The sequence below is a fragment of the Bubalus bubalis genome, chromosome 12 (assembly GCF_019923935.1).
Source record: "Bubalus bubalis isolate 160015118507 breed Murrah chromosome 12, NDDB_SH_1, whole genome shotgun sequence".
Taxonomy (NCBI): Eukaryota; Metazoa; Chordata; class Mammalia; order Artiodactyla; family Bovidae; genus Bubalus; species Bubalus bubalis.
The window spans coordinates 63,018,185-63,034,756 of NC_059168.1; the positions used below are offsets into that span (position 1 = coordinate 63,018,185).

Here is a 16,572-nt window from a genome sequence, read left to right on the forward strand (position 1 = left end):
TTTCAACTTACTGCAAACCTAAGAAGAAGGCAAGACTTTCCAACCCCAGAGTCGCCAATCAGAAGTAACTTGAATAAATAATCACTGCAAAGAGAAAAAGAAAATCACATTAATAAAAAGCATATTGTATTATAAGTTCTAGAACAACAAAAATATAGCCAAGAATAATAGCTCACTGAGGAAGACTACAGCTTCTGAAAAGCGCATGGACGCCCTAACAGAAGCCAAACGCCAAGAAACAGCAGTTTGGGGCCCTTTTGATGAATCACTGAACATGACAGAATTATGTATAAATAAGATAGACAATGCCACCCGTATCTCTAACATCACTGAACTTCCACGTCCAAGCAATGAATAAAAGGAAACATAAGTGATATGCATTCTTGGAGAGTCCAACAGACTTTCGCTAGAAAAATCCCACTCTTCTGCAATATTAGAATACAGGGAGTTAAAGTTTCATTTGTTTTTGCCAGTGAAACAAATCTCTCCTTCAACTTCAAATCTCAAATCATTATTTCATAGCAATCCTCCAACAAAGGGCTTTTATGATCCTTCCCTAGTATCCACCTGGAATTCTCCCCTTTTATTTTAAACTAGAGATACAATAAAATCAAGGGGGCTGTTTGTGTAAACGTACAACTTTACCAACATTCTAAGCTTGTATTAAAGCATACTTCAGAAAACACTGAAAAAAAAAAAAAACCCACTGAAAGCTAGGCTATGTTTATGCACATTTACAATCACTGAGACTATCTCAAAAATTTTCTCAAGGGAGCCTTTCATAAATCTCAAGACAACAGTCAGCCCATGGTCAGAGGAACCACTCATAGATTCTATTCTTTCCAACTCTAACCAGTTCTATACATTCTTTTAAAGCAATTTCAAAATGACAAAAAATCCAGAATTTATAGATTTTTTTTCAGAAGACATACAGGATTCTTAAATTTCTTCCCTGTGACTTAGTTTTTATAAAATGCTATCCACTTAAAATGAAACCCAACTATCACTTGCAAATGAAATGTAGATTACCAGTGTATTTACATGTAAGCAAGATGTTTAGGCGTGATTATCTCTGGGATTATTAATCAACTGTTTACCGAGATTTATAACACAAGGGGGGCTTTCCTAGTAAAGAATCTGCCTGCAATGCAGGAGACCTCAGTTCAATCCCTGGTTAGTTAGATCCCCTGGAGAAGGGAATGGCAACCCACTCCAGTCTTCTTGCCTGGAGAATTCCACTGACAGAGGAACCTGGTGGGCTACAGTCCATGGGATTGAAATAGTGGGACATGACTGAGAGACTAACACTTTCACCAAGGTTTATACAGTGATAAGTATTAAAACATGGCCTTCTGGGACTTCTCTGGTGGTCCAGTATTTAAGAATCCACCTTGCAATGGGGGGACATGGTTGGGGATCCCTGGTTGGGGAACTAAGATCCCACAAGCTTCAAAGCAATGAAGCCAGAGTGCCACAACTACCAAAGTGCACACACCATAACTAGAGACTGTGGGCCACAAGGAATGGTCCTACAGGCCGCCAACTAAGACCCAATGCAGCCAACTAAATTAAAAAAATATTCAAAACAAACAAAAAACACATAGCTTTCTGCTTTACCAAGTTACTGTAGTACACTTATTGTCCCTAATTATACCAAAAAGGAAAAAAAAATTTCTTAAATCCTGCCCTGGTAAATGGCAAAATAAAGGTCACAGAAGGTAATAAGCTTTTAAAATAAGTGATTAAGAAGGGCTGATTGAAGCACAGGATGAACTTTATTAACACCCTTTCCCATTTGAGAGCCTAAATAAAAGGGGATAGTACAGATAGGTATTATAAAAATTTACCCTTAATAAATTACTGATACCTAATACCAAACAACTTCTATTAGTACATTTGCTGACTGGCTTCAGTACTATTGATACCTTTCTCTTTAATTAGACCAAATGAATTCTTAAGAGTGATGAACACTGAACATTAGCAACGAGTATCTTACAAGTTTACATTTCAGTTATCAAGAAAAATCACAGCACCAATACAACTACAGTTACTTTGTTTTTAACAGAAATTATGACACAACAAATGCACTGCATTTACCAACTTTCCTGAGCACAGTGCCAGGTATCCAGTAAACACTCATTAAACATGCCCTCAATCAGTGGTACTGGTAAAGGACAGCAATGGGCTACACATGTTGCCTGTGATGTCACTAATTGCCATAAAGATCAATTTCTCTCTTCCAGAATAACCATAAGGCTGGAGAAAAACATGAATGCTTCCCAACTATGTTACAAGTTACATTATGGTTTCAAAGAAATTAGTAGTCAATTTCTTAAAACTAGCTTTTTCAATTATCACATTCTTTTTAAATTTCACAAACAGCATTATTTTGAAACATCATTTATGTGTTTCTGATAATTTAAAGCCCAGAGCCATTATAAATAATATAAAGAGTTAAGCACTGTGCTCTGCAATGAGTCTTGCTAAAGAAGCCTGTTTTGTTCTCTCCCAAACAATCAGTTTCACTAACATGACAAGACACATGGAAAAGAATGGCAAACAAAATCAACCAACAAATTTCTTGCCGTATTGAATTTACACACCAAGAGACTATGATCAACAGCAAGTTACCTGCATTGGAACGTTTTAAATTACCTACTCCTGTAGTAGCTTATTTCCAAACTATTAATATACAGGAAGTATTAATACAGGGTAACTTCATATTTGAGATCACTTAAAGATATTTCTGTAACTATAATTTACAAAACAGAACAAGTAATAATGTTGATAGGAAATATGCAAATCTAAAGTTAGAAAGCTCAAGATCAATTCTGGTACAGAGCCAAGAATAATTTAGCAAAATGTATCTTTTATTCTCAAGAATTTGGATTAAGTTTTCCATCTGCAATACCATTTTGACTTACGTGAAAAACTGAATTCTATCAGTTGAGAAATTTTTGTACAAGTAAAGAAATCTTTACAGACTACAGTACAACTACAATCGCCACTCCCCTAAACTAGATTGTTTCAGTGAATTCTATCCACTGTTTTCAATCAAAACTTCCTCTAGTCTTTTTCATGTCTAATTTACAATGACAATGATACTTCATACCTTCTCCCCATAGTAGTCTGGAGTCTGTTTTTCCTCACTCTGATGTTTAACGTATCTGTCTGTGTGATGGTAAACTGACTTACTCATCCAAAACATAATATTGTGCCTTTAACAAAGCACTGTGTCAAGAGTTCAGAGAACATTTTAATTTTGTGTTTTTAATCAGGTCTCTCTCATTGTGAGTAACAGCTAAGGAATAGTCATTCTTGAGTAACATTTTGGGCAAAATGCCAGAGGAGAAAATCTACAGGACATGGCATGTTAAAAGGACAGCAAACCTCAAAGGCCAAGGCAACAATCTGAGCCACAAAGTAAACAATCATGTACTGGATTATAACCCAAAGAATAAAATAAATATCCCTGAGTCCATAAGGGTACAAGATTAACTAAATAGAGAAAGGACAACTCTTCCTTACGCGAGGATTCCAAATAATACATGTAGAAGGAACAAGAGAAGTAGAAAATCACTAGCAGAGTCACTGCTGCAGATAAGAGCCACTGATGAATGCTAAAATTAGTGGGTAAAACTTCAAGGAGAGTTAAGGTATCTGCATGACCTCAAAATATGCCCCCCACCTCAAATGTTTATTACCACAGTGGTTTTAACACAGGCCCACAAATCCTCTGCACACTCCTCCCTCCAGGAGATGGAGCCTCTTTAGCTCCCTTCCCCTGAGGCTGGGTTGGTTCTTAATGACTGGTTTCTAACACTGTATGAAAAGGGAAAAATAGTTATTTTACAATGGAGAAACCTGACAGATGCCACCTTTACAAAGCATCAAGGTGAACATCACCAGCAATGTCACACTGATATCACGGACCTTCTGATATGATGTAATGAGTAGAGTGCTTCACCTCTATGGGGGTGTGTGTGTGTGTGTGTGTGTGTGTGTGTGTGTGTGTGTGTGTGTGTGTGTTAGTCGCTCAGTCGTGTCTGACTTTTTGCGACTCCACAGACTGTAGCCCACCAGGCTTCTCTGTCCATGGAATTCTCCAGGCAAGACTACTGGAGAGGATTGCCATTCCCTTCTCCAGAGGAACTTCCCAACCCAGGAATCGAACCCTGGCCTTCTGCATGGCAGGCAGATTCTTTACCGTTTGAGCTACAGGGAAGTCTCACCTCTATGGTATCTCTTCCCAAATCTATAACCTCATCTAATCAAAAGAAAACATCAGACAAATGCAAATTGAGGGAAATCTACAAAATACCTAAACTCTTCAAAACTGCCAAGATAATGAAAAACTACACTAATAAACTCAGATTGAAGGAAGCTGCTGCTGCTGCTAAGTCGCTTCAGTCGTGTCCGACTCTGTGCGACCCCATAGATGGCAGCCCATCAGGCTCCACCGTCCCTGGGATTCTCCAGGCAAGAACACTGGAGCAGGTTGCCATTTCCGACTCCAATGCATGAAAGTGAAAAGTCAAAGTGAAGTCGCTCAGTCGTTCCCGACTCTTAGCAACCCCATGGACTGGAGCCTACCAGGCTCCTCCGTCCATGGGATTTTCCAGGCAAGAGTACTGGAGTGGGGTGCCATTGCCTTCTTCGGAAGGAGGCTAATATGATATAATAATTAAGTACAACATGGTCTCTTGGTTTACGTTCTGGAACAGAAAACGACATTAGTGCAAAAACTGGAGAAACTGAAATAAAAGTCTATAGTTTAGTTCAGTTTACCCATGTTAACATCTTAATTCTGATAAATGTACCATGGTATATAAGATGCTAACATTAAGGGAAGTTGGACAAAGGGCATACAGGAATTTTCTGTACTACTTTTACAATTCTTCTGTGAATCTAAATTTACTTCAAAATAAAAAGATTTTAGAAAAACAAACTATGAGGACATTAATGAAATAAGTATAATCTCATTGAAAAAAGCTAGCTCCTGATGTTTTTTAAATGTGAGAGATACATTTTGTGTTTTCTTGAGTTAAATCAACAATCATAAATCATGGTGGAATCTGTAAAATAAAAACTTTGGTTTTGAGGCACAAGTATATTTTCAGAAAATTACTGCAAAGTGGAGATAATTCAGTGAGAAAGTAAGACCGTTAAGACTGACAAAGATTAAGACTGCATGGAAGGGGGGCAGATTCAGCCTTTTAACAATTGGATGGTGGGATGCCAAAGGCAACAGCAAGTGAAAAATTATTTTTGTTATCAGTTTCTCCTTAGGTCAACTCATGGTCTACTTTTTCAATACTGCAGACCCTTTATTTCCATTATTTATGATCTGAACATAATCTTAATACCCATGCCATTTTTGCATGTAAGCATTAATACTTTCCATACCTTAAAAAAAAAATCACTATTGTGAGAGCATGAAAACAGTATTTTTAAAAAGTTACTTAAAACCCATTTCTATTAAAAATTCTATTTAGATAAAATGTTTTCCTTTTTATGAAGCTACCAAACTGCATACATAAAATAGGAAGTAGGAGATGAATCTGCTTGTTGCTCAATCTAAAATACTACTCAGAATTCCATTATATCAAGAGACTATTACATGATATACTATTATGTAAAAAGATTACAGAACATCTTTGTCCAATATAACCCATTATTGTTAAAAAACAATTTGTACACACAGAAAAGATTTGGGGAAAGGAGTAGACACTTCTAAACTGTATGATTATACTTGTCTTTTCTTTCTATTTTTTAAAATGTCTGCAATCACACTGTTACTACTTTTCTAACCAGAAAAAAAAAATGCTACTTGAGAAGAGGAAAAAACTTTAATCAATGGCTTATTCAGTGACTAAACAACCTAATGAGTTCTTTCAGCATACCTGCCGTAACACAAACGACACCTAAGTAGGCAGAGTAGGTCAAGGCTGGAAGCAGCAGCACTGGCACACTCCCAACATAAGCAACAAAGATATGAATCAACTTTTTGGATTAAATAAAAACAAACATTTTTTATCTTCTTTTATGAAATAAAATTTGGATTATCACATACAGTTCACCTGTCAATGAAAACGTTACAAAAGAAAGTTGACTGACATTAACACAACTTCCAACATACACTTTGGAAACACACCAAGGAAGACAAGACAAAAGTGAACAGTGGAGAATTATATAATTGTTTTTATCCAAACGGTACCCCCCAAAACACAAATTTCACAATGTCAGTTATAAGTATACCTTAGAACAGACCAGCTATTTTAAAAAGTTAAATGGAACCTGTAATTTCTTCTTTTTCACCTAGAACAAGTTCACTTGCATGACATGAAACATGTAGTTTTATCTTTTTATAAAATCATACTTGAAAACAGTCTAAAACTAAGCTCATATAACAAATTTAAAACAAAAGTCATGATTATGAGATTATGATACAGTGGGCCCAACAAATTTTAATTCATCTTTAAACTACACACTAGCCTATTAGCGTTTGGAGTTTAAAACAATAAAACTTTGGCGCTGCAATAATTGTGCATGACATCAACTCTTCTTCTTTACTCACTTTAAGTATGCTCCACAGAACACAATTCAAAATTGATCATTAGGCTAGAGAAAAGAGGTAAGAGAGGTTAAGAAATTTTTCATATGCTTCAATTGTATTGTTTGAATTTTATAGAGCACATATTACTTTTCTGGTTAAATTAATAAAAAACTAAATAAACCTTCAGTAATGGCCAAAAGCAACCTGTTAGTCTAAATAAACAATTAAGAATCTGAGAGGGCAACAGTCTTTCCTTCATATTTAAAAAAATAGCCAAGCAATTAAAAAAAAAAACTCTCCCCACAATTGACCACTAAAACCACAACTAAATAAAATATACTTAGAGACAATAGATTAATTTTTGAGGTTCCATTTTAGGCTCTGTTTAAAAGTGTTCCAAAAACCCAAAGATGGAATTCTGAAAATGAGAGAAAATTTGGTTGATTGGAAGAGGTAAGCCATACAAGAGGACAGAAGAGTAAATGGTCTTAAAACACATTTAACGGCAAACATTTGCTGAAAAACACACCAGGTGTGCACTACCTCCTTACCTTTCAAAGCCTGCATGGGTTTTAGAGCTGGAAAGACCTGTATTTGAATTCAGGCTCCATCAAATACTAGCTACAAAATCTTAAGGCAACGTACTCACCTATCACTATGAGGCTCTATTTCTTCATCTGTAAAAAGATTCAATTAGCACACTACCACCCAATTAGAGGGCTTCCCAGGTGGCTCAGTGATAAAGAATCCATCTGCCAATGCAGGAGATGCTAAAGATGAGGGTTTGATCCCTGGGTTGGGAGGATCCCCCGGAGCAAGGAAATAGCAACCTACTCCAATATTCTTGCCTGGAAAATTCCATGGACTGAGGGCTACAGTATATGGGGTTGCAAAGAGTTGGACACCACTGAGCACACAGGCACACACTTGAACCACCTGATTAGGCTCTGGTCAAGATTATAAATACCGCCTCTAAAATATTTAGCACAGTGTCTGGTACATTACAGGAACACAATAAGTGGCAATTATGATTGTCCCTTCCTCCCTCCAATCCAGGATGTAACCTGATGAAAAAATTCAAGCGCTACAGACAAAAATGTTGAAGCTGTTTGTTTATCCAAAGTTTTTGTACAGATGATGTGTGACAAATTATCACAGAAGTTTACCAGTTTAATTTATAATATAAAGTGCAAAAATTACCAGGTAACAGTTATAAGTACAATGATCACAACTAGCAACACATATAACCGTGAAATGGTCTGCAGCAAGTAAGCCTGCCTCTCCAGTAAAAGAAAGGGATTTTGCTTTATCTGCTTTTCTCACAAAAAAGGCTTGCATGACTTTAAGGCACCAAGTAGTCAAGAAGAGTCATGAGGAAAAAAAAATAGTCATGAGTAGAAATACTGAAAATGGATACAATAATTAACTTCAAGTCAAGAGAAGCTCTGAAGATCAACCTAACACAAGATGTGAAGAAAGTCAAAGGCCTATTAACAATATGTACCTCACAAACCCTTAACATTTTTTTTAATTTTTTTTATTGAAGGATAACTGGTTTACAGAATTTTGTTTTCTGTCAAACCTCAACATGAATCAGCCATAGAAGGGAGAGGATATATGTATACTTTCTTAACATTTTAAAAAGACCTCTCCAGTCAAGAATTTTAGACGTAGTTGGCCACAGAAATGCTAGTTGCCTAATCAACTGGCTTAATTTCGAATTCCTAGAAGTTAACCACACACAGTAAACTGGAAACAGCATACTTGGACTGTAAAATCACAGGCCCTTGAGTTAAAATTCCAATTCTACTGCATTTAACTCTTCTCTACCTCCGACTCCTGTAAAATTAGGACCCTATTTCTTCATTGGATTAGGGGAAATAATGGACATACATAAAATTTCTGACTAGAGGTGGGAACTCAAAGTTGTTCCTATTGATCTTAACTCAAGACTAGCACGAGGGCTTCTGCAGAGTCCTCCTCAGTGCTCTGTTCTTCTCCAGCTAAATCATCATAACTGAAACTTTCTGTCAATAATTGAAATCCTAGGCCCCTTCTCCAATTTTTTGCACTATTATGCCATCATATTCTCTACCAAAAAAATCACAAGATTTAATTTGTGCTAATACTGTTAAATTGATTATACTTGCTTAAGTTTGAGTCATCTTAACTAACTGGTAAGCAACTGGGAGCAAAGTCTATGTTGTATAATCAAAAATAAAAACCCCTCAACTCCTAGCATAGTGTGATGACAAAACTGGCTGGCTGTTTTCTTTATCAAGCTTTTTCTCCAAGGAAATTAGATTTTTGCGTGTGTATGCTCACTGAAAGATTTTAAATATCTGTATTGAAAACATTTTTCAAATAGACAGGTCAGTGATCCATGTTTGATGATTAAATGTGTTAGAAAAACTTTAACAAGCTCAAAAGGCATAAATGGACTGTATGAAGTAAGTGGTAGTCTGAACTTAAACCTATGGTTTTCAACTCGAAATGCATAGTTTTTTTTCCCTCCCATTTCTCACCAAGTCCCTCGATATATTTTACCCTCTCAGATGATAATAAAGTCAGTATATAAGTCCTACTTTATATATAAAACCTATCAGAATGAATCAAGCCATCTATGAACTAGCACACAGAACCTGAACAAATATAAAGTGTAACTTACTGCTTGAATTAACTTAGAACATTTGTTTTAGTAGAGAGTAAGCTCAGCTCAAAACAGCATGGTAAATTTTGGAGCTCTGACTTCATTAGCTTTAGTAGTGATGAACCCAATTGCTCTTTATGAGGACAAATGCCACCCACCAACCTATAAATTAAGCACTAAATAATTAATAATTTGACAAAGTTGCTTAAATTATCCTTTTATAAATTTAACTATTTTTATAAATCCCATATAATTCAATTAAGAATATATTACATATTACTCTTATCTAGGCATTTACCCTAATGACATCCATATGAATTTTATGGCAATAAAGATACTGCAGAGATGACATTGTTGTTTATCCGAACACTAATGCTGTTTGAACTTAGTGTCTTTGTTTCAAGAATCTTGGAAACACTTCATCTATCAGTAACTTAATGAGAAACAAACAGGTAAACATTTTAATAAAAGGAGAAGAAAAGCACAGACTAGGTCATCAAAATAAGCCATACCCAAACAAATCTCACATTTTGCAATTAGTTCAAGATCCCAGATTTAAACTAAAATCTGTCCCCCTTGGGTTTTTACATTTCAAAAGAATGGTAGTGAAAATTCTCTTTTCTGTTTTCAATCTTCTACATCAGGCATTTATAACATGAGGTTCATGAGTACGCTCAGGGAATGTGAACAACTTGCAACTTTATGCAGAATACTATGAGTATGTATATACATAGGCAACAGATCCACAGTGTTTATCAAATATCCCCAAGGGTACATGACCATAAATGGGTTAAGAATAACTGCCCTAAATGGGCAGAGCAGCAAGTACAAGTAGTAATTCCATTTAAGTACTATTGTTATTCAAAGAAAATACAGTCAGACAAGTTAAATTCATCACTATCCTGGAAAACTTCAATTATATAATTCACTCAATCTCATTTGTAAAGCTCACTAGTCTGAGGTACAGAGTGCATAAAATGCCCTATGTGAAGACCCTAGCCAAGTAGCTGGCACAGAGAGTAAGTACTTGTCAATTAGTAGCTATTATTATTAAAAATAATGTTTCCAAAGAGTCATTCTTATGAGCAAAAGTAATACTACCTGTCAAAATCTATAAACATGGAACAGAGCAAACTTAACTGGAACCTATCACCAACCTTGGATTTAATAAACTGACCCATCAGTCACAAAAGTACCAAGGAAAATTTCACTTCCTACTTCTCCTTTGTACCCTATTTCTTCACATATTTAAGTAAATAAACAAACCAACAAACATTTATTCTCTGGCTCCCTAAAGCCTCAGGATTATTTTCCCTTTAAGTATCATTACACCACTACCCTTTTATAATTTGAAACATCACAGGGTGGGTCCAAGGAAAAGCCAAGTCCTCGGTTTTCTTCCCTGAATTCTATTCCTGATATCAAAGAAGCAACCTCTCCTCAGCCCCACCTTCTACAAGAAAACAGTGGAAAAGTCGGACTGTTCTGCTCTCCGAGAGCAGGGCGGGGAGGTCGTCATTTTGTCTAACTCTTACTAAAACTTCAAAATGCAGTTCAGACGAACAGTGGTAAAAAGCAGCAAAGTCAACACATCTAAGATATCTCAGGCACTGGTATCCTACACCCATTTTTAGTTTCTCTTCATCTTTTTATTTTGCAAATTTAAAAAAAATCTCAGAATCTTAAAAAGCATTTTATTTAACCCCATTTTCATACATTAGGAAAGAGACAAGAGTATGTAACAGCAAAAGGAAGCTCTTAACTATCAAAAATGAAACTTAACTATTACAACTACAAGTGGTAAAACCATCATATATGTAGTCAGAAGTTGCCAAGGAGAGCAAAAAACACATACACAGCCAAAGGACTGCGGACAGGATATGAATGTAGCAAGAGGTTAAGCACTTTTTACATCACTTAGAAAAATCACTTATTGCTTCTAGAACAAAAATTGAAATACTAAAGAAATAAAATTACTCACAAAGCAAAATTCTCTTTAAAAGTCAACTAAACAGTTGGCAAGAGAAAACCGGATTCTAAAGCTCTTCTATCTTTAAAAAAAAAAAAAACTTTGAATATATAAGACACTGTCAACATCCTATACTTTAACCTATTCATGATGAAAAGGGGAAGAAATTTTAAATGTAAAATTTCAGTTTCTTTAAATGATCCTACAAGATCATCCACTCACACCAAACTCATAAGATGTATTTTGTGGAAAGTCTATATAGGTACTGGCAACTTAACACTATGCAGAGAAATTACATACACTGATTCTCTACAGACATTAAATAGTCATATTCTGGACAGTGAGAATACTTCTTTAAACTTCTTTGAATTTCCCAAATCACTACTAACACCATCAAAAAGTCATCAAAGCAACCAACAAAAATAAAACCTATTTATAGTTGGTTTCTGATTCTTTTCTAATAAAAAAATTCTAACTAAAAATTATGTAAAAGGCAATAATGATGTATTTATCAATGAAATTACACTGTTAGCCAGATAACAGAACTGATTAACTTGTTTTTACTTTCAAACCCTTAAATTAAAAGACAGACTTATTCAAAGCATAGCACTGGCAAAAAAAAAAAAAAAGTCAAATGTTCCTTGAATCTACCATGACAGAAAACAAAGTTTAGGAGACTGATTAAAACATATGCCATAATTATGTTAAAATGTAAAAAAACAAGGTTTAAAAAAATTTTTTTCTTTTATAAATTTTTCTGCAATAAACTAGTTGATCTAGGGACTATCCTGGTGGCGCAGTGGATAAGAATCCACCTGCCAATGCAGAAAACATGGGTTCCACCCCTGCTCCAGGAAGATTCCACATATGGTGGAGCAACCGAGCCCTCTGGACTGAAGCCTGCACGCTCTAGGGCCCATGAGCCACAACGAATGAGTCCCTGTGCCACAACTCTGCAACAAGAGAAGCCACCACAATGAGAAGCAAGACCCAAACTAGAGTAGCCGCCACTCGCAGCAACTAGAGAAAGCCCTCGTGCAGCAGCAAAGACTAAGAGCAGTCAAAAATATATAAAGTGGTATATACTTGTCAAAAAAAAAATGTGAACTTAAAAAATAAAAAAACAACTAGCCAATCCAAAGACACTACTACATATAGGTCTTCTGACTGGAGTTAACTGGTTGAGATAGGTACACGTATTTCATTCTTAACATACTCCTTATAGATGAAGCAGCCAAAATGATTTTGACACTAAAAAAAAAAAATCCAACAGAAGCTAGTGGATTAGGAAAAATGCCTCTGGTATGAGAACAATGTTAAGCATTTCTTAACCAGTGTGCTGAAATAATCACTGCCTGCTTCACCTCCTAGCTCAGGAAAATTAAAATCTTTCTTCAAATCTCCAGAAGGAAAAAAAAAAAGAGCTTTGATGCTTTCCATCTACTTTTTCCACTGCTCAGACTCCACTCTGGATGCATTTTGTTTTTGTTTGTAGTATTTGAAGTTCAAATGAGTCAGTCATTACCCTTAATTTCTGCTAATAAAGATAACCCAGGACCATTTCTCCCAAATCAGCCAAATAACATGGAAAGTAGTCAAAGAAAAAGCTTCAGATTTAATCATTAATGGACATATTTCTTATTCTCTTCACTCCCAAACCAAAAACTTACAACTTAAAGATTATAAAATAAAAGCATTTAGTAATAAAGCTACCAACAGGTAATCGTGTCAACTTGCACAAATCTAAAATCTTGTTCATTCTGAGAGAACCAAACTTTTGTCAAGAACGCATTTTCATTACCAAATTCAGCAGCACCCATACAACAGATTTTAAAAGTTTCTATAAGGGGTAAGAAGAATATGACAAACCAAAACAAGGAACATCTGGGGTGCACCTGTAAATACTCCCTTGTATACTATTGTTTCAAATTAGCATATAAAGTGTACACTATAATACATGTGTATTATATAATGTACTATATTGTACCTGGCATATAATAAGTGGCCATAAATGTTAGCTATTAGGGTAACACTGTGGAATCATAAAAGGCACTCATCCATTACAAGTTTTAACTTAATAATAAAAAAAAAAACCTTTGATTTTAAAGTTTAGAACACGGTTTTAAAGCAATTGGGCTTGTGTCTGGGTGATTAAACTCTAAGAATTTCCTTCTTTTCTCTAGTTCCCAATTTTTCTCTAATTACTTTAATGATGCTAATAAACTTGATTAAAGACAAGAAGAAATTGCTGAAGTCAGATTCTACAAATCTGCTTGCTGGTTGTCCTTGTGACCGTTCATAATAAAATACCACCTCTTCTCACCTTAAGTACTTTTCACTAGTGCTTTTCCAAAGGTTTTCCCAAGCTACTAGGTTATTTTACTAAGAGATAGCCTAGAATATAAATACAGTAGCCCAGGTACTGGCACACTCCATGCCATAAAAATATAAAAATGATTTCTGGGACTGATTCTGTTGAGGTCATTAATCTAGAACCCTTAAAATAAAGGATGGTTTGACACTCTACTTAAGAATTACTATCCCTGTCATTTATTAACCATTCTTCTTTCTTCCCTCCTGAACAATCGTTCTCACTCCCTCTGCTTCTCCAAATCAAATGCTAATAATTCCCTTACTGGTTTATTCTCTATAAGGTCTTTCTGAACCATACCAAGCAACCACAACCCCATAACTACTTTTAAAATCTTGTGGCTCCAATCCATGTCACACATCTGGAACTTGCCGTATCTACTGGTATTTAACATATATAATATCTATTTTTTTTGTATTCCATTATAAATTCCTTGAAGATAAAGGATATATTCCTAAATTTTACTATGACTGGAAAGCCTTATACAATGATGTACCCTGCTCTTACAAGTTTACCAAATCCTTTTACATATACATTTCCCCGATAGGAATAAACACTGTTATCCTATTTTACAAAAGGAGAAATAAATTCAGACTCTATACATGTAGCAAATTTAAGAAACTCCCTGAACAAAAGACAAACCTCTATAAAATGGAAAATCCATGTACTTTACTGTTGCCAGGACAACTTCTAAATTAGAGGCCTCAAGTTCAACTCTGTCCAACTATGCAAAACCAACTTTGTCCTTGCAGCCCTTGATAAAAAACTGCCAGCATAGCAAACAGGACACTATTAGAACACTATCTTCAACTTCTTAAAGTATATAAAATTTTAATAAAGTACTACAGCTTCTGTTTATAACAGAAAGGGACATTTCGGCGTCAAACCACAGTATTACAAAAGTTGAAGTCAGAATGCATTTTGCAAGAGCCATGTGACACACACATGACAGTCAGCTAAACCCATGGGTGTACCTTTCAGGGGAAATATTTAGCAGTAATTGACCAAAACAGCAAATAAACTCAACATTTAGGTCAAAGACTGATCTCTGCTTTAAAAAATTCCCCATCTCCCCCCAAATCCTTCTGCAACGGAGGAGGAATACCAATTAAATCTCCTTCAATTATTCACTAATTTCAAAATGCAAACCGTAGAAGGATGTTTTTAAGGGCCATTAAGGAGAGCCCAACAAAGTCTTCCTAAGGAAAGAAACACCGGTTCCCAGGAAAGGTGACAGGTGTGTCACATCTGCTGTGGTGACTTCTTGAGGAAGCAAGAAAAAGAAATGCATTAACTTTTCATGACACGTCACAGAACCTCATTCCCTATCTGCAAACCTTCAAGTAGGTAATTCAAAACCTACAGATCTATCAAAGGGCCCATTCGTTTTTCTTGCAACTTTACGGCAAAGCCTTGCTTTTATTTGGTAATATCACAAAGATGTCCCTAGGTTTGGTGCTAGTGTTTTGTTTTTCCCTTGACCTACACAAGGCAAAAGGACTTCGGTGTCCTCTAAAAAAAAATTCTCACGAACGCCCAGGTTTTTCAGGAAGGCAATAGGTCCGCTGAGTTCGTAAAGAACTCCAGGAAATAACTAAAAAACAGAACTAAAATTTTTAAATCGATTCTCACCATCTATTCATTCCCCGTAATCCCATGCAGCCCTGAAAAGCATCCATATTACCTGCAACCTGGAGAGGAGAGTGGAAGAAATAGCCAACAAGCTCAAGATTTACAAGTAAAGCTGGTTTCCACCCCGAGGGTTCTGACAGCTCGGCAGAGCGCGGGCGTAGGGTCTGACAATGCCCTCTAAGAGAGTTGTCTCCCCTCATCCCCACCCCTTAAAAAACTGGCCCTCCTTGAAAAGTCACTGCCTCCAAGAAAAGCTACCCCTTCCTACGGCCCCACCACCGATTCCCGGACGCCCCAACCCTCTTCGAGGACTGCCCCTACACACCGGCCCGGCACTCGGGCCAGTACTACAACCAAACCGGGTCCAGGCCCAGGCGGCTCACCCCTCCGGCCCGACCCCTCCCCTCGACCGCCCCTCCTCCGTCAGACAATGGGGCCCGACTCCCAGCCGCCAACCTCTCCGGACCCGTCACCCTTACCTCACCGAGGCCGAGGCCCCTTCCTCAGCCCTCCTCGCCCCCTCTAAGCCTTCCCAAGGTGGCCCAGGGACCCAGCCGACCGGTGTTCCCCTGCACTCACTATTCGGGATTCATGCTGGACATGTCACTGCAGCTGCCGCCGCCGCCACCGCCGCCCTTGCTGCTGCAGCCGCCGCCCTGACTCTCCGCGCCACGGGTAGTCGAAGGAGAGGAATGAGATAGGCTGTTCCAGGAGAGCAAACGTCTTTACCCCACTCCGTCCCCTTAGAACACAATCAGCAGCCGCCACCACTCAGCTATCGCTTCCACCCAAAATGGCCGCCGGCGAACCAGGAAATAGGAAAGCCTTAGACCGAGGGGCCTTTACACAGCCCAAAGGGCGGCCGCACCGCATGGCATGCCGGGAAAGAGAGTTGCGAGCGCGGCTGCGGGCGCTGGGGAACCACGGTGCAGGGCCAAGACCTGGACTCAGCTTCCCGCCAAGCCCCGCGCTTCTGGCGCACGCGTACTTGAGGGGCTGTCGCTCGCCCCATTCCCCCCTCTCTCAACCCCCCCGCGCTCCGCCCCTCCCTCCTCCCCTCCCCGCTGACTCGCTGGCTAGGACTTCGCTCGGACTCCCCCTAGCGGATTGGCTAAGGCCGAGCGGCCCTGGTGATGTCATCAGTGAGACGTGGCAGCCGGGCGAGTCAGCGCCCCACGGGGGAGGGGGAGGGGAGGGACAGAGGGCGGTGCCGGCTGCTGGCGGAAGAAGGGGGTGGGGATCCCGGGACCCTGCGGGCTGGGGAGAGAGGGGTCGGAGCCCGAGGGACCCTGAGAGCCTAGGCGGAGGGAAGGAGAACTAGGGGATCTCGGCTCATGTGTGCCTTTTGCTGGTCTGACCTGCTTCAGGCTTGAGCTTCCCCGCTGGCCCCAGGA

General features: G+C 38.0%; 1 protein-coding gene across 3 annotated transcripts in view; it reads right to left on the reverse strand.

Annotated features, from left to right (window-relative positions):
- The window catches only part of RAB1A (RAB1A, member RAS oncogene family), a 29,073-nt gene extending 13,065 nt beyond the window's left edge, over window positions 1–16,008 (reverse strand). The window contains exons 1-2 of one of the 3 annotated variants that reach the window (XM_025261247.2): window positions 15,758–16,008; window positions 12–84 (exon numbers count right to left, since the gene is read on the reverse strand). In XM_025261247.2, the coding sequence (XP_025117032.1) occupies window positions 12–84; window positions 15,758–15,780 (96 nt within the window). In that variant the 5' untranslated portion in view covers window positions 15,781–16,008. The remainder of the gene's footprint in view (window positions 1–11; window positions 85–15,757) is intronic. The other 2 variants (XM_006053526.3, XM_006053525.3) reach the window with 2 other exon arrangements.
- Window positions 16,009–16,572: the final 564 nt, after the last annotated feature.